We start from the raw sequence: 20410 nt of genomic DNA on the forward strand, positions 1-20410 counted from the left end.
GCTTCACGCTTCTCCGCTATTGCTTCATGCTTCTCCACTAATGCTTCACGCTTCTCTACTATTGCTTCATGCTTCTCCACTATTGCTTCATGCTTCTCCACTATTGCTTCATGCTTCTCCACTAATGCTTCACGCTTCTCTACTATTGCTTCACGCTTCTCCGCTATTGCTTCCTTTTTCTCCACTATTGCTTCACGCTTCTCCACTATTGCTTCACGCTTCTCCACTATTGCGTCATGCTTCTCCACTATTGCTTCATGCTTCTCCGCTATTGCTTCATGCTTCTCCACTATTGCTTCACGCTTCTCCACTATTGCTTCATGCTTCTCCACTATTGCTTCATGCTTCTCCACTAATGCTTCATGCTTCTCCGCTATTGCTTCATGCTTCTCCACTATTGCTTCATGCTTCTCCACTATTGCTTCATGCTTCTCCACTATTGCTTCATGCTTCTCCACTAATGCTTCATGCTTCTCCGCTATTGCTTCATGCTTCTCCACTAATGCTTCACGCTTCTCCGCTATTGCTTCACGCTTCTCCACTATTGCTTCATGCTTCTCCACTAATGCTTCACGCTTCTCCGCTATTGCTTCACGCTTCTCCACTATTGCTTCACGCTTCTCCACTATTGCTTCATGCTTCTCCAGTATTGCTTCATGCATCACGCTTTTCCATTGTTTTCCCACTTCGTAACTTTTACATATTTCTTTTTCTTTTTATTTCCTCTGTGTCACCAGCTTTATCTTCCCCCTTTGTTTCTCACCGCTTTCGTGTCCCCCCCATCCACTTCTTCCAGCTTTCTCAACACTGCTTTCTATTTGCCTATTCTTTATTAACGCCTACTGTTCCACCCTTCCTCTCTGTGTCTCACCTGAGCCGTCTGTGTCGACACCACATCCCCCTCCCCCTTTCCCAAAGGCACCCCACCCCCACTATCCCTTCCTACTGGCCCACTATAACCTCCTCTTTCCCCCCTACCTACCAGTCACCACCACCATCAATTTCACCCCACCACCACCACAATAATCCCCTTCCCCCCACCCATTCACCCTTTCTACTCTCCCCCTTCCCAACCACGTGTGTGAAGTTAGCGCATGTTTGGTTTAGCGGTCGTTTTAAAGATCAGCATGCTAGTCCACAGCCTCCACATCGAGCAGAGTAAGCCCACATCACAGTCAATTTAATTCTCTGAAAACTCATTTGGCTTTTTTTGCTGTTGTTGTGTGAGTATTTTGAGTAACTAGGATCAAAGTTGGTAGTTGAAATGTTTCCTAGAGAGTGGGCCTGGCTGGATTTTCTGGACGTTAAGAGTTTCTTGCAATGCGGCGTTGATACCGCGAATTCCCATAGACAAACTTGGTGTTTTTCTGTAGTACAGTAAGCTAGAGGAATTTTTTATTTTTTTGTCATGTAATTGCTCGGTAGGAAGTAAAACAAATTCCCTCCTAATGTCCTCTTGTATTTAAGATATAAATTGGATATAAATTGTATGACCAGGTATTCTAGATTATAAATTAGAGGACCAGGTTTGTTGCTTTGGGTTCTGTGGTTCACGCTGGAGAGTCACATGGCTACTGTTGACTATACAACGCCTCAAAATTGGCAATTCAGTGTTGATAAAACATTCCCTCTCCCATGTAGATCAGTTTTGTAGGTCCTGTTGATATAATGACGTAGCTCCTGTACATAGTAAGAGCTCTTTCCGCCCCCAGTAGGTTCCACTTGAATTAGTCTATCTCACAACGTATGCATATCAACGCCTCACTTGACAGATGAGTATATATATGTATTTCAACTTTTTCTATTCAGTCAGTGAGTCAAGAATTCAGAATTAACTCCAAATTTTTTTAATAAATCTTGTTGAATTGATGGGCATTGCTCGATGTTGGAGTGCAACCCTAATAGAGTAATTGCGAAAGTTGTGTCTAATGCTTGTCCCCCCGTGTTCTCTACAGGCACGTACTTTAACTGTATAATGTTTATGGTGGCTTCGAGCGTCGTCAGCACCGTCCTCATTCTCAACTACCATCACCGGTCGGCGGAGACGCACGAGATGTCTCCTATGGTGAGTAGCCTCCTCGTCTTAAGGGATGCTGTGATCTCCCTCCACGTCTTCCCATCTCCCCCCGCCCCCCCCCCCAAGGATGCTGTGATCCTCCTCCACATCTTCCAGTTTCTCCCCCTAAGGATGCTGTGATCTTCCTAGGATGCTGTGATCTTCCCCCATATCATCCCATTCCCCCCAAGGATGCTGTGATCTTCCTTCACATCTTCCCTTCTCCCCCAAGGATGCTGTGACCCTCCATATCATCCCATCCCCCCCCCCCCCCCCCCAAGGATGCTGTGATGATCTGAAAGCAGTTTCGCCATGCTAGAACTTTTAGTTTCTCCTGGAATGGAGTTGGGTGTATTTATTATTTGTATTCGTTATTTATTCGGCCATTTACCCCTTAAGAGTGCGGTGGGGCGCATGCCGTCGCGGTCCCTAAACCAATATTAACAATAACATTGTCACATCATTTATTTTATATCACTTTCTTCATAATTTATACACATTTTCAACTTATTCGAAAAACGTTTCGGTGAATATACTCCACCATCAGAATTAAGACAAATGAACATAATTACTCTAGCAATTAGCTAAAAAAAATCCTCAATAAAACTTCAATATTTTATGTAAATCAGGATTCATATAAACTATTAGGTCAATAAAACGTAAATGAACAATTTATATATACTTCGAGAAGAAAATTAGTGCTTGAACAGTCGAGTTGAGGTCTCGGAATTGTCCACCTCTGGTCTCATTTTCGCGAACGAGATAGACTTCAAGGTGTTGAGAACAAGCCGATAAGAACTGGAAGTCAGAAGAGCGAAGTCGTTGTAAGCGAGAAGGTGATTCAAGTCTTCAGAGTGATCTCTAACAGCAGAGGATGCAGCTTGCTTAAGGGGGGCAAACCAGTATGGTAAGAGATGTTCCTATGTTCGTAGATACGGTATTTAATGATCCGTGAGGTATTCGCCATACATCGAAGGTTGCAGTTCGGATTTATAAAGATGTAAACAACGCCAGATCTGAGTTCAAAGGATAAAAGTTTATGTCTATATTTACAATAGACACAAACAAAAGTAATTTGGAGAAATTAATTTTAGCCGTAAATCTTTGCTCATCAGCCTCCTCAAAGCTTATAGCAATTATACAGGTAACGCTTTGCTAACGTCAGCTGTGAGCTCGCTATGAACTTTAGTTGAATATTGAGAATTTTGTGGGTTAACTTGGACCCGTTTAGAGATTCATTAAGACTGCAGGCCGTCTTCATTGTCAAAGGCCAAATACTCATTAATTCAGTCGCCAAACCCCCCTAGCTGTTATGAGTGAAAAGCAGTTGACACACGACTCCCAACGTAAAATATTCAAATATTCAACGTTCAAATATTTCTCGAACAGTGCTTAGCTGACGAACTCTGCTCGAATCGTCGTCCGCCATCAGTAAATAGCCCGTTATCAACAAACAACTCGTCCTCAACAACAAAGTCTAAATATTCATTAATCCAGTCGCCAAAAAAATCTTATTTATAAATAAAAAACGGTCCATGCACGACTCGCAAATGATGTTCGAACATTTCTCGAACAATACTTCGCTGACAATCTGTGTTCAATCCGCAACTCTGTAAGTGCTTCACCGACGTACTTCAGATACAATTAATCACCAACAGATCCTAAACACCCAACCTACGTTTAACTGTACATTGAATTTTAATGCAGTATATATATATATATATATATATATATATATATATATATATATATATATACGCTCTAACAAGCCTGGCCTGAGGACAGGCTGTAAGACTGACTGTTTAAGGATTTAGTCTTGCAAAATCTTGTCTAGTTATCTTCCACTGCAGTTCATCAGTAGTTATTGCTTAGTGCATTATGTGATGGATAACAAACAGGTTACGTAATTAATGTTTTTTTGTACGTTAAAAAACGTAAAAAAAATGACTTTGACTTAAAAATATCGTTATAATTAAGTAATGTGTTTGCAAGGTTTCTGCGACTTCCATTAATTTATTAGTCAATTGTTTATTTCGTTGTACATATTGAATTACTTTGGACTTTGTCTTAACGTTTTCCCCTGGGACTTAACTTGGCTGTGTGCCATCTTATAATTTGTTGGTAATTGTGGGGAATAAATTGTCAAGAGTAACCCTGCAAATATTGGCCTTGATGCAACATTGTATATTACATATTGTTGATATACACATGTTTCATGAGGGCTCAATTAGGTTGGTTACATAATAACGATATGTAACCAACCAGATCTTATATGTACCGGTTCTAAGGTGTCTTTTTCACGTCTGAGTGACATATCACGTCCTCCTAAAGTTTCCCAACATCAAGAAACTGTCGTTATAAAGTACCTTTATCCATACCTACCAGGGGCTAGATTCACGAAGCGGTTACGCAAACACTTACGAACCTGTTCATATTTTTTCAATCTTTAGCAGCTTTATTTGTTATTATTAAACAGTTAATGAGCTCCGAAGCACCAAGAGGCTGTTTATAACAATAACAACAGTTGATTGGCAAGTTTTCGTGCTCGCAAACTGTTTAATAAATGTAACCAAAGCCGTCAAAGATTGAGGAACGATGTACACGTTCGTAAGTATTTGCGTAACTGCTTCGTGAATCTGGCCCCAGAGGACCAGAACAGAAAACGGGACAGTATGTCAATTTCGCGAGTTGCTACCATTTTCTAGCACGACAGTTTTTGGGCTTAAGTTGAGTATACGTCAAAATATGACGTTCTATTAGGAGGACATCCACCGCGTTTCCAGTCTTCAGTATAAATATTCCTACTTCAATTGTGAGAACATGTTTGTCTCTGGCTGCTGCTCGTTTTGTCCATCACAAAAGTTGGGATACACTTATTTGTATAATAAGTGTATATATTTGTATAATAAATGACAAACGTCAATATATTTGTCATTTATGCATTTATTTATTGCTATTTATTCTGAACTTGACTGTAGTGGCTTTGGCTGAAGCGTGATAACTCTCTTCTTGAGTTGAATGCGAAGAATCGTCATTGAAATCTAGGTTCATAAGATATGTGATATAATCATATATGATCTTGCACTTTGATGATTTGTGTTTAAGTTAGATCACCCGTGTCGGAGATCTGGGTTCACTAGGTAATGTATGTAAAGCTAAGTAATGTGTAATGTATGTAAAGCTAAGTAATGTGTAATGTGTGTAAAGTAATGTTTTGAGCTTTAAAATGAGCTAAGTGTTAGTAATTATTCAGGTCTTAAGTCAGGTCTTGACTTTATGAACATTACATTAGTTTTTTTTTAAGTCCCCAGTAATTGGATTGTTATTTGAAGTAATAGATCTAATTTCAGTCACGAATCTTTGCATTCAATGACGTTCATTTGTCTCAGATTATTCTCATATCTCTGAACTAACAACAAACCTTTTGATTTCCTCTAATTTTGTTTTGTGCTCTATTTAACTGGAGTTTCCTCCCTGGGGCTGCATATTACAATTCGTGTCTAACATAGGTAACTGTCCTGAAATCTTTCTTTTCAAGTGCAAATTAACACGACTGATTGTCAGTATTGCATACGCCGTTTATATTCATACTCTGCATTTAGTATTTGTATTTACTATTTGTGTCTGCAGGAATGAGCTCCTGCAGCTCTTGGACTCCGCCTTTCTAACCGACGGTTCTCTAGTATACCGACTCCCGACCGATTTCGTTTTATTGTATCTACTACATATTTATTTTACAACACACGCGCATCCAAAGGAAGCAGCCTGTAGCAGCGTTCTAACTCCCTGGGACATATTTACTTCTAGGTAAATAAAGGTATCAGGTGAAAGAAACTCTGCCCATTTGTTTCTGCCTCGACGGTAATCGAACCCGGTCTCTAGGACTACGACCCCAGAGTGCTGTTCGCTCAGCCGCGAAGACCCACTCATATATATATATGTGTGTGTGAGTGTGTGTACTCACCTAGTTGTATTTACAGGCAGTTGAGCTTCGGCTCTTGGTCGCCTCACCCCTCCTCTCTCTCTTTCAACTGCCACTCAACTGGTAAACAGGTTACTGAGCCTATTGGGCTCTATCATATCTACACTAGAAACTGCGTTCGGAGTCCGCCTCCACCATCTCACTGCCTAGTGCATTTCATTTGTTAACTAACCTGACACTGAAAAAAAAAACAAATTCTAATCCCTATATAGCTCATTTGAATACTAAGTTTGAACCTGTGTCCCCTTGTTCGCATTCCGTCCATGCTAAATAGTTTGTAGTCAATTCCTCTGAGTATTTTGTAGGTGGTGATCATGAGTTAGGTGACCCTAACACTTCTGACATCTATAGGCGTGAGGTTTAATTTTCGTAGCCATTCCTCTTAACTCATACCTCTTAGCTCTGGGGTTTAGGCTAGTGGCATACCTCCAGATATTATTGTATATGAGGGTGAATTAGTGCTTAATTCATTTATAATAATATAAAGAAATGAATGTATCACGTGATGAATGAAATAGGTAATATCACTATGTTGTCTGTTTCTCCGGCTTGCTCCTGGTACTCTTGTAATACAATAGACATAAACATTAAAATTAGTATTAACTGAGTAAACGAGAGTAAAGAGGGGAGGAATGGGGAAAGAAAGGGGGGGATGGGGGAGGATGGGAAAGAGAGTAGGGTGATGGGGAGGGAGGGGTGAGAGGAGTCTTACCTATTGATCCCACCAGACTCAGGTTTGCCACTGTCCCGGTGCCTCTACAAGAGGTACCAACCCACCCGGATGAAAGTTGGCTGGTGTTTACCATCACTCTAGTAGGGAGGATAATGATAATCATTTATTTTTGCGGATTCCATGGGTTATAGACGAGGAGGAGACGTCTAGATATCCACTAGCTAGACTGGGAACGTAAAATCCCCTTTTTGAGTTTCAATCAACACACACCCTTAAAGCTGCTCTATTGTAACGAATGTGAGGACCCATTTACTGCGGACTTGTTGGTTACAGAGTACGTGATTCTTCGAAATGATATCTCGTCTTTAAAGAGAGATTCTTTTGATATATTTTCAGAAAATTCTTATCTACAATACATGCTCGCTTTATTAATCGTAAGAGCATCGTAGACGGCATCATCTTGGTTCTTTAGACTTGTAAATGGTATCTGATATATTGTTGTTTTTGACAAGTATGTCCTTTTGTTTGTAAAGTTGTTGATGGCCATTCCATTTTCTCTCGTAGTCACTTCATTGTACATCTGTGACTACGAGAGAATGAGTAATTCTCATTCCCTGTAATGAGAACTGCTCATTACTCATTCTCTGTAATTTCCCGTGGAAACGTTTTTGGTAGCTTTACAGTGTGCTGTTAAGAGGAAATAAAGCATATCAAATATCATACATATCAACCCATCCTCCTAAGATGATACTACTTGTAGTAACTCCTTGATCGCGAGTACTAATATCTGAACTGTCGGACCCAAAAAATTCACTTTTTTGTACTGTTAATTTTACTGTCCGAGATTGAAAAAGTTAAAAACCCAGGCTTAAACATTCGTAGGCGTAGTATAACACATATACGTACTACATTAGCACTAGTATAACACATATACGTACTATATTAGGCCTCTATTTGGCCTAGAAATGCTTGGACAGGTTAGCCTTGGTTCTTTAGTTACTTTAAAGACAATATGCGAATGATGGGGAAGTTAGTAATAAAATATGTGAACTTCTAGGTGTTCAACAGTACATATTCGTACGTTTGACCAAATATATTGTATTGTTACGATTATTTTAGAAGGATGGGCTGTATATATATTGCATTATAGAAAAGTACCTCTTTTAAAATTTTGCTTTCGTAATGAATTTGGTGAGAAACGTATTTAATGAAAGAAAACAAAGTTAATATTCTTGTCGCCATTAACTCTGGTGTTAGGCTTAAAGATTATATATCTTTTGAAACATTATTAAAGCCGTAATAATAGTTTATGTATATAGCAGCAAGTATACTTTAGTTCTGAGTGTCGGTTTTGTGTTGGACGTAAAGCCTATCAACTTCTATAGAAATATTAAGGCCACCAAAATAGCCTACTGACCAACCAGTAACACCATTGTAATTCTAAATATAGTTCACGGAGTAGTTACGTAAGTACTTACGAGCCTGTACATCTATTAAACAGTTAATAAGCTCCGAAGCACCAGGAGGCTGTTAATAACAATAACAACAGTTAATTCGAATGTTTTCATGCTCGTAAACTGTTTAATAAATGTAACCAAAGGCGTCAAAGATTGAGAAAAGATGCACAGGTTCGTAAGTGCTTCGTGAATCTGACCCCTCTGGACTACAGTAAACTTTTAGTGTAGGTACACTGAGACGCTGATTACTCCTTTACGAGTACGATCTCCCATTCTCGACGACAGAAAACCTGTTTAGGAATATCGAGGTGACGTAGGTAAACTGTTGACCTTCCACAGGATGGTACCCATCTCAACAGTTGCCTAATTCCTGGGTTCATATTTAATATTAGATGAATAGGTGTAACAGGTGAAAGGAAACTTAACCAAACATTTCTGTTCTGTCACGGGAACCGAACCCAGGATATTTCGAATATCATTCGACTGTTCTGACAATAAAAGAAGATACGAGCACCTCAAAATAATAATTAAAGTAGACATTAATATTAATTAATCGATCTCTAAAAATGGTTAAAAAAAATAGTAACTTATAAAGATGTACAAAGTCTTTAGAGGATAATTAAGCAGATATACAATCACTATATATATAATTATATTGATAGATATTTAAAAACAATTATTTGAGCAACGAGGTAATCTTGAGATTATATATATATATAATATATATATATATATATATATATATATATATATATATATATATATATATATATATATATATATATAATGTCGTACCTAGTAGCCAGAATGCACTTCTCAGCCTACTATGCAAGGCCCGATTTGCCTAATAAGCCAAGTTTTCCTGAATTAATATATTTTCTCTAATTTTTTTCTTATGAAATGATAAAGCTACCCATTTCATTATGTATGAGGTCAAATTTTTTTTATTGGAGTTAAAATTAACGTAGATATATGACCGTCCCTAACCAACCCTACCTAACCTAACCTAACCTATCTTTATAGGTTAGGTTAGGTAGCCTAAAAAGTTAGGTTAGGTTAGGTAGTCGAAAAGCAATTAATTCATGAAATCTTGGCTTATTAGGCAAATCAGGCCTTGCATAGTAGGCTGAGAAGTGCGTTCTGGCTACTAGGTACGACATATATATATATATATATATATATATATATATATATATATATATATATATATATATATATATGTCGTACCTAGTAGCCAGAACGCACTTCTCAGCCTACTATGCAAGGCCTGATTTGCCTAATAAGCCAAGATTTCATGAATTAATTGCTTTTCGACTACCTAACCTACCTAACCTAACTTTTTCGGCTACCTAACCTAACCTAACCTATAAAGATAGGTTAGGTTAGGTTAGGTAGGGTTGGTTAGGTTCAGTCATATATCTACGTTAATTTTAACTCCAATAAAAAAAAATTGACCTCTTACATAATGAAATGGGTTGCTTTATCATTTCATAAGAAAAAAATTAGAGAAAATATATTAATTCAGGAAAACTTGGCTTATTAGGCAAATCGGGCCTTGCATTGTAGGCTGAAAAGTGAGTTCTGGCTACTAGGTACGACATATATATATATATATATATATATATATATATATATATATATATATATATATATATATATATATATATATATTATTTGTGTATCGTGTAAGTTGTTTATTTCAGTAACTGATAAAAATACATCAATTTATGTGCCGTTATCAGTAGTTCAACGAGCTCTGACTATGCAGCCTATGCTTTGACAAGTCTGGGTGAAGTAAATTACAATAATGAAGGCTTATTAACTACCATTGTCTCTCATTAAATCATTAATTTAGCTGCTGATCACGAGGCTATTATAAAAAGAAATGCACCAAAATTTGGCGTTTTGATGACAAGAGCCATGTAATATATTTACTTAACTCATATAGATCCAACTGATGGTCAGTTTACACTAGTATCTATTTTTTTTTGGGGGGGGGGGGAATTTTGACTGAGTGAGGAGACTTCTTTGAAGGCGGTGAACGAGCTTCATGTCCAGAATCTAAACTATATATGTAAACTTTCGTGTTTCACTTGATATCACAGCTTGATATCAAGGATTTTGATATAGATGAATAATTCTTAGATGAAGATTAGATGAATCATATGTTAGAGAATTTCCCAATTTAGAACTTAGTTCGACAGTCTATTTAGTACGAATGTTATCATTAAATGATTTTTTCCCTTAGAACAGCAGTGTAACGTTTAAATATCAGCTATAGACCAGGGGTTCTTTCCTTCCTACTTCAGAACCAAGTAGAGCTTGATCTTTCCCAGTCTGTAGAAGCAGAATTAGATACTACTTAGTGGGTGGCAGTTCAAGCGTTGCCTTAAGAATAGGTAACAAGATTCTTGGTGAAATCGTGAATTACAAGGTGAGGTTAGATAATTATGAGGAACAAGTGCTATTCCAGCATGAAAAGGATATGGGAAAGACGAAAAGGACGATGTGATGGGCCGGAACTTAGTCACTTGGACTAAGGGGTTAGGGGGGATCGAACGCAGACCTTGCAAAAAAGCCTGGGAGTATCTGTACCGACCAGTTCAAGTGATGGGATTAAGGGAATTCAGTAACATGATTAAGACCAACAATATTGTGTAATTTCAATGATTATGTGATTGTAAAAAGTGAATGATTGCAACGATTGAGTAATAGTAGAGGTTATATGATTGCAAAGATTGTGTAGTTAGAAAATTATAATTATACAGATTGTGTGATTAGTGGAACATTTCTAATCTTAACTAATCTTCAAGGTGAGAAGGTAACTGCAAGTTGAGTTTAACCTTGTACATTATTATTTTTATTTTTATTTTTATTATTATTATTATTATTAATACTCCTGACACAGTATTGTTCTTAGCTTCATCATTACTCATAATACTGCAATTTCTATTAATATAATTATTAGTAAAATAATTGTAATAATAAATTATATAGTTAACATTTATAATTTATAAAATATATAATTTATCATTTATAAAAGTGTTGTTATTAAGAAGATTGTTATTACTTAATTTAATTACATTTTCGTTAAGTATCTTATATCATCCTTTAGTATGATATTTTATCATCCTGCATAATCATTTATCATCTTGCATCATTATATGGCATCTTATTCCATCATCATTTTCAATCTTACACTATTAATAAGCATCGTATATTACCATTTAGGGAAAACTTTCCTAGAGAATTCATGAAAGCAATTCCATGAATATTTCTCTGATGATATTCAACCTGAGAATTTTTATCTTGAGCACTAATGCCTTTATAATGCAACAGCAAATTAGCTTTCCAGCTAATTCGTTTTGATAGCGATAAGACACGGAATTAATGAACGACATTACACCATGAAAAATGTCCGTCGTTTCAGACTCAGACATTAATTCTTAGGTTAAAACTACATGGCTCGAAAAAAAATTTTGGTTGGTTTGAATACGTAAACCTGAAATGTTTCTCGGAGTCATTATGTATCTTGCGGTTTGGTTTTTACATTCACATCAAAATTCACATGAAAACTTTTTGTTTTGATGTTAATTTTGTAAACTATTGTGTTCTTGAAGGTGATTGTTTTCTGCATAATTGTAATTTTGAGTGACACACTGCACTGCCATCTGACCGACTTGTGAAGTTAAGGACCCTTAGAGATATCTCGTAACCAAACCTATGATCAAAAAAAGGAAAATACGACGTTCCGCTCTATCTTGGGATCAATTTGAGAGATTTTAATACAGTGCCATCTCCTCCAAAGGCTGTACGATCATGGACATTGTTTTTAAACTGATCCCAGAGAGTCAGTGTTAGTATTCCCCATCAAACTCAATGATAAAAAGGACTACAAAGTTCTAAATTAAAGTTTTTTCCTCTGTTTTCAAGTTGAAACCTTACCTGCCACTAGCTCTTAAGAGCCCCTAAGACACCTATAGAGGTGATAACACCACCAGAGAACTTGTATGTTATGAAAGCCATAATCTTAGAGGAACTCTCAACATGGATTTTATAAGATACATTGAAGGCCTCGTATAGATGCTCTCTGTTGGAAAATAAGAGCCCATACAGGTTATATAAGAAACCATACATATTGTGCAACTATACAAGAACCACTGAACTACCACAGATCAATTATCTCTAACGAGCATACTCTGTAATGCTAGAGAGAGACTGATTCGAATATACTTAGAACATATATCATAACACAGTGAGACAAAATTAAATATGACAGTGGCCACAGTGTGTTGTGGTATATCACAGTGAACAAAGGGAGTGTTTAAAGCTGTAAAATGATCGCTACTTGACCCTACACTGTTTACAATATCTAGAAGTAGTGCGCTGCTTCATTTTAATGTTTGCTGAGTATGCAAAACTTATTTGAACATTTAGTGCAAAATGATAATATTATAAGTATTCAAATGATTTTATTATGGTTAATATTGATATTATTTGTCTATATCAATATATTACAATTATTTTTATTCTTTCTTTTCCCTTCAGTTACGGTATTTTTTTTTATTAAATTAAAACTGAACCTCTAAAAGTTTCAGTTAAATTTTATAATTCAAATTAAATACACAAATCACAAACTAAATATTTTATGTGAGGCATAAAAAAGATATTGAATTAAACTCAGAAATGAGACATGAATTTGACGCTATGAGTAGTTAAAGAAATCTTTAAGACGGACCCAAATGAGAAAAGTGAGGAACACGACTTTCGCGATTATGTTTATGAGAAACATGCTAGGATCAGTGTCCTCGCGGCCCGGTCTCTGAGCAGGTGATGAAGGAAGGGGCTGTGAGGGGATGCTAGTGAGGTACGGCAGGCAAAACGAGACACACATTAACTCTATCACACAAGCGCCGATATTTCCAGGTTAAATGCTTTTCTGATGCCTTCTCCGATATTGAAGGTTGAGAGTTAAATCCTCATTGGACACTTAAGCCTGTGGCCGCTGTGTCGCTCTGTGACTCTATCTTTCTCTAACACTCTATATCTCTCGCTCTGTATTTCTGTCATAGAGTATCCTCTCTCTATCTTTCCCTCTCTCACACACACACTGTATCTCCCTTCTGTTCTGTATTTTCTTTCCGACAGTTTGGACGGACTCTACCTAGTCTATCGTACTCTACCTATCGGACTCTATCTTGTCTATCGTACTCTACCTTGTTTATCGTACTCTACCTTTCCGATCATACTCTACCTATCGGACTCTACCTTGTGTATCGTACTCTACCTTGTCTATCGTACTCTACCTATCGGACTCTATCTTGTCTATCGGACTTGGAAGATGTTACTTCCCTGGATTATACGTCTCACGTTTGAAACTGATTCAATATCACTCTCCTCCACACAGTGACATACTGATTCATGTCTGAAATACCGACATACTGATTCATACTGATTCACGTTTGGCCCCTGTGACACTGTACTCCGCCCGGTAACTGATTCAGGTCTGAAACCTCTGATGGTTTCTTCTTGTACTCAACTTCTGAGTGCGTAAAAGTACCAGCATAAATGTAATTATGAATTACGCAAATGCTGTCAGTACTAATAGTCTAATTGGCTGAATGTCGAGCGGTATCTGTCTGGGTTCGTGGCCCCGTACCCCAATCATCGATATGGATTTTCCGACTCGTGAAAAGGAGAATTTAATACACGGACCAACTATTGCTTGCCGCAGTCATATTACCGGATTGAGACGAAACTACGCAAGCATGCATGCATGATTTGATGGTTCATTACTTAATCGGTTGATCGAGGAGGTTGTAATGTCTCTTCTGATTGATGACGGATTGTAACGGCGTTCATTCAGTAAATCAGTTATGAGATTGACTGATTGTAACTGCGTTCATTTAGTAAATCAGTTATGGGATTGACTGATTGTAACTGCGTTCATTCGGTAAATCAGTTATGGGATTGACGGATTGTAACTGCGTTCATTTAGTAAATCAGTTATGGGATTGACGGATTGTAACTGAGTTCATTCGGTAAATCAGTTATGGAATTGACGGATTGTAACTGCGTTCATTTAGTAAATCAGTTATGGGATAGACTGATTGTAACTGCGTTCATTCAATAAATCAGTTATGGGATTGGGTTCGTTATATGTTCGTTCGAGGATTTTGTCTATTTACAGTTTTGATGTGGGTCTGTGTTGAATGCAGTCATCGCCACGTGCTCGTTATACACGAATTAGGAGAAAGAATGAATGTGTATATTTAGTGCTGTTGTTATACACAAGCAATAGAGAGTAGTTGCTATTCCGGTCGCTTGTGTTCGCTACTCATTCACAAACAATGTCTGCGTGACAGCTGTCAATCACACCACAATTATGCCAAAAATGTGCAGTATACAATATACTTATACATGTTATTCTATACACCTTCGCTTATGATAGACACAAACACACACACACACACACACACACACACACACACACACACACACACACACACACACACACACACACACATGAAATATACGTTTGTCAACAGCAACATTTTCCTTGAAAATAATAATAATAATTTTTATTTAGGTAAAAGTACCTCTGTGTACCTCATTTTGTATGTATGTATCTCATGCATACAAAATGATTTACAAACAGATTGATCGATTTCTAGATAGAATTAGTATATACTAGGCCTAAAGCCACTAATACGCACAGCGTTTCAGGCAGAATGTGTGTGGTTGAAAGGCACTTATTCAGTACCAGGTCATCCACTCCTGGGGTCGTATACAACTCAGTCAACCATTCCAAGGGTCGTACACAACTCAGTCAACCACTCCAGGGGTCGTATACAACTCAGTTAATCACTCCATTGGTTGTACACAACTCAGTTAATCACTCCATTGGTTGTACACAACTCAGTCAACCACTCCAGTGGTCGTACACAACTCAGTCAACCACTCCATTGGTTGTACACAACTCAGTCAACCACTCCAGTGGTCGTACACAACTCAGTCAACCACTCCAGTGGTCGTACACAACTCAGTCAACCACTCCAGTGGTCGTACACAACTCAGTGGACCATTCCAGTGGTCGTACACAACTCAGTGGACCATTCCAGTGGTCGTACACAACTCAGTCAACCATTCCAGTGGTCGTACACAACTCAGTCAACCATTCCAGTGGTCGTACACAACTCAGTCAACCACTTCAGTGGTCGTACACAACTCAGTGGACCATTCCAGTGGTCGTACACAACTCAGTCAACCATTCCAGTGGTCGTACACAACTCAGTCAACCATTCCAGTGGTCGTACACAACTCAGTCAACCATTCCAGTGGTCGTAAACATATATATAATTTGAAAACATAGTGACCTGACTAATTACTACATGATAGGGCATTATTTTCGTGAAGCCACTGTGTTAGTGTTGCGTTTAAGGCCTATCAACTTCGGGAGGGTTGTTACGGCGAGTATAATTGCTTACTGACCAACCAGCAAGTATACTTTAGTCCTAAACATAGCCCAGGACTAGAGTATACTCTTAATGTCTGTGTATATACACTGAGACGAAGGCTACACCTCTTCTTGTAATTAACAAAGCGACTCAATTGGATTGTGTCTTTGTGATAAAGACCCTTAATCTTGAACAATGGCGCCCAGCAACTTATTATTGAATTACCATATTAACCGAATTTAACAGAGCGCTTATCTGTGGCAACACATGGCTTCCACAGAAATCACTATGTGTGTGCTGTTGGTGGGGTAGGATGCCAGATGCTCATCTTCTTCATCTCTTGCGCAGCTTCCCATTATAGAACGTCAGCATCTAGTCAAATCTTCAATGACTTAAGAGAAAAGGTATCTGCTACATTGATTCTATATAGTGCATTTAACTAAGGAGATCAGATAATTGAGTTATCTCTCAGTGTTCCTGCACTTCAACGCACTCTTGTAGAGGATTCAATTCTTCTCTTTGACTCATCATCATCATCATATACTCATGATGATGCATTCCCCTGGGTCGTCTGTTTATTTATTGGAGGTCTGCTTTTCGATCTAGCCATCTTCTACAGGTTGAAAAAATATATTTTTTTATTCAATTTAGTGCATTTTTGGGTCTGATATAAATTAACATGTTACTGTTAAGACTTTCTAGATATGTGGCATAGAGAAGGAAAAATGGTTATTTCTGGGAAAATAACAGAAAGTTCTGTTACAGTTGTTTTGTGTGCTTTTGCTGTGTGACTGCGAAAGCAAAAGTGTGTGTGTGTGTACTCATCTATTTGTACTTATTTGTGCCTGCAGGATCGAGCATAGTCTCTTGGATCCCGCCTTTCTAGCCACCCGGTTGTTTAAAGCAATGACAAATTGATTCCAGGCTCCTTCCTCTCACTTCTATCTGTGTTTTGAGTGTAATCTCTTAAAGTAAAATTAAATAACTCTATTCAGGTTCCCCCCACTGTTTTTTACCTATAAGGTAAATCATTATTTTAATTTACCTTTTCCTTCCCTCACATCCTATTTATTCTTGTAGAGTATTCTTAGGTTGCCTCTTGGTTGTTGCCTGAGGTAGTTCTCTGTAGGTGAAGGGAAGGGAAGAAGATTTTCATTTATTACTTAGAGGGACCTCGTCCTCCAATTACTTAAAGGGACCTCGTCCTCCAATTACTTAAAGGGACCTCGTCCTACCATTACTTTAGAGGGACCTGGCCCTTCCATTACTTTAGAGGGACCTGGCCCTTCCATTACTTTAGAGGGACCTGGTCCTTCCATTACTTAGAGGGACCTGGTCCTTCCATTATTTAGAGGGACCTGGTCCTCCCATTACTTAAAGGGACCTCGTCCTCCCATTACTTAAAGGGACCTCGTCCTCCAATTTCTTAAAGGGACCTCGTCCTACCATTACTTAAAGGGACCTCGTCCTACCATTACTTAAAGGGACCTCGTCCTACCATTACTTAAAGGGACCTCGGCCTTCCATTAAATCCCCAGTCTTGGTGTCCCCGAGCCCCTGTCAATCTGGCGTCGGAAGGGAAGGGAATTATCAGAGGAAAACACCAAGCCATTGCGCCTACATAGCACTTGGAAAAGGTCAGGATAAGGATTTGGGATGGGACGGGGGGGGGAGAGGAATGGTGCCCAACCACTTGGACGGTCGGGGATTGAACGCCGACCTGCATGAAGCGAGACCGTCGCTCTACCGTTCAGCCCAAGTGTAATAGTCGTTTTTGTTTATATTTGTTGTGTCAATTGGCCTGCTGATATCTTAAAGGCTGAGATATCTTGTATCTGGCTAGCTCTTAAAAAAGTGACAAATTGCACTGTAAGATTCTTTGATTTATGTATTCTTATGGAAACTGATGTTTCCAAGCTTCAGTAATCTTTTTCAACGATACATTCTCTCACAGTCACGAAAATTATGTTTCTTTGGTGTCACAACACATAGTAACTGATTTGGAAATGAACACGCTGACGAGGGAGACATAGATGCCTCATCCAACTTGATTCTCCACAACTCTATGCTACCCCTTTGGTGATTCCCCCACCGGGTATTAGGTCAGTTTCCGTCTTCACAGCAAGTCACAATAACAAGGCTGAAAATTCGACACTAACCCATACATTTAAAAAAAAAAGGAACTTGAGCCGTTTCGGTCCGTTTTGGACCATCTTCCTCCGAAGTGAGAATAGTATGGCCTGAAACGACGTCCCATCCCATCCAGGATGTGTCCAGCGTTGTTGGACTTCACTTTCTGACCCTTGACTAACACTTTCTGGCTATCTTCGGATATCACAGGTTCGAAGAATTGTTTGGTAATTAACATATTGCCTACGTCCCAGGTAAACCATTGGTACCTGATTAGCAGGGGGTTACTACCATTAGGCTATGACGCTTAATGGTACTTCCCTGAGCGTGTAGTTCTTGCTTGGTGGAGCGTTTCACATACCAGTGAGCCGTGCAGACAATTTCCTCCATAACCGTAGAAACCACAAAGAATATCACCTCGACTTTCCTCAGTTTAATTGGTACATTTTCTTCTTTTCAAGCGGATATTCCATTATATTATTACGTCTCTTCCTTCTGGTGTATTTTGTGGTCTTTACATACACTGAGAACATACTTTAAAATGTGTGTATTTTAGGTGATTGTATTAGAAATGTATGTAGTTATGTTTTTCAAAAATATTGTTTATTGAATTAATCTTGCTTGCGGTTTTCTTATAATGTTTGCATAGCAATAATGATTTAATTTTATTACAGGGGACGGGGATTTTATATAGTTATCGGTCATTAAATTAATGAATATCCCTCTTACGATATGGTCCTGTAACCCTAACCTCAGCCCTTTCGTTGGTTGGGTCATCTTTAACCACTCTCGCTCCACACAACCCCAACCACCTTTAACCGCACGTCACACTACCGCAACCACCATTAGCCACAGTCACTCCACACTACCTAAACCATCTTTAGCCACACTCCACACTACCACAATCACCTACTTTCGTCTCTACCTTCCCCTCAGTCGTCTCTACCTTCTACACTCTCACGTGGGTCACATTCGTGGGATATTTGAGGATTTTATATATAGCAATCATATCTTTATCAATAAACGGAAATGTCTGTCTTGTCTGTCCTGTCTGTCTGTCTGAGGATGGATGCCAGACGCTTGAGGCTACCACCTACACCAAATTTTTGCCAGTAATTGCTTTTAGGTACGTGCCTAACATGGACGGATCGGGATAGCCATCAGAGGAAAGGTTGCCCCGTGACTCGACGAACTTTATATATATATATATATATATATATATATATATATATATATATATATACATATATATATATATATATATATATATATATATATATATATAGAAGACAAAGGGAAATCCCTTTCATGGGGAGCTTGCATAGTTTTGAAACCAACAAAGTAACTAGGGTACTGCTTGTTGATTCTATTAAAACTCTTAAGTTTTTCTCCTTTATCATTTCGCTCGCATGTTATACTGATTCTTAATGTTCCTGAGCTCATTTGTTTCTCTTTAATATTTGTCAGTTGATTGTTCCTCTCTTCTTTTGTTCTCTGGAGAGTTAGACTTCAGTGTTATGCAACATTACGGTACAGAATACAGGGACTTTTTGTCTTGAAACGATATTACTTATAACAAGTATTGGTTCAGCGTTCAAAAAATGAACTGTTGCGCTCAAATAAGTTCATTTTGTAGAAGTCACGATTCTGCGGATCGCATGAGTCTGATTCTTGAGTGAGCTTAGCGGAGTGCATGGGGTCTGACTCATGGAACAATGAGTCCAAGGAGCCTGATTCGTGAATCAGTTTAGCGGAGTGCATGGGGGTCTGACTCATGGAACAATGAGTCCACGGAGTCTGATTCATGAGTCAGTTTAGCGGAGTGCATGGGGTCTGACTCATGGAACAATGAGTCCACGGAGACTGATTCGTGAGTCAGTTTCGAGGCGTGCACTGTGTGTGTGGGGGGGGGTAGGGAAGGGGGACCTTATTCTTACTGGGTACGGAGGAGGTGCAGCTTGAAGAGGTCAAGTTGTGAGAGGAAAGGTGAACCTTAGCCTTTCTCCCTTTGATCGATTCCCTCATCACCTCCGACTCCCTCCCGCCCACCCATGTGAATAATTGTGCATGATGCTTGAGTGTTGAAAGGGGGGTGAGGAGATGACTGAGGAGAAAGGGGGCACTAGAGACTTGATAACTGAGAGAGAGAGAGAGAGAGAGAGAGAGAGAGAGGTGGCCTTGTCTGCTATACGGGAGAGGAATGCAGAGTTTGTCTTCTTGGGCCAGATTCACAAAGCAGTTACGCAAGTACTTACGAATGTGTACATCTTTCCTCACTCTTTGACGGCTTTGGTTACATTTATTAAACAGTTTACAAGCATGATAACTTGCCAATCAACTGTTGATATTGTTATAAACAGCCTCCTGGTGCTTCGGAGCTCATTAACTGTTTAATAATTGTAAACAAAGCCGCCAAAGATTCAGAAAAAATGGACAGGTTCGTAAGTGCTTGCGTGACTACTTCGTTAATCCGGGTCATTGAGTCCGAATGACTGAGAGACGTGGGGGGGAAGGGGTAATGGTGGTTGAGAGGGAAGCCGGACGTCGGAAACTGAGATTTAGTAACTGTTAAGAGGGGCTTCCGAAAGCCGGATAACTGGGGGAGGCTAGGTTGTGCGTTTTGAAGAGCTACTGGAAGCCGGTTAACGGAAAGAT

General features: G+C 38.8%; 1 protein-coding gene across 1 annotated transcript in view; it reads left to right on the top strand.

Moving 5' to 3' along the window:
- The window catches only part of LOC123767141 (neuronal acetylcholine receptor subunit alpha-7-like), a 454788-nt gene that overhangs the window by 386297 nt on the left and 48081 nt on the right, over positions 1–20410 (top strand). The window contains 1 exon segment of the mRNA XM_069304850.1: positions 1956–2065. Within this exon segment, the coding sequence (XP_069160951.1) occupies positions 1956–2065 (110 nt within the window).

This window comes from Procambarus clarkii, chromosome 53 (genome assembly GCF_040958095.1).
Source record: "Procambarus clarkii isolate CNS0578487 chromosome 53, FALCON_Pclarkii_2.0, whole genome shotgun sequence".
Taxonomy (NCBI): domain Eukaryota; kingdom Metazoa; phylum Arthropoda; class Malacostraca; order Decapoda; family Cambaridae; genus Procambarus; species Procambarus clarkii.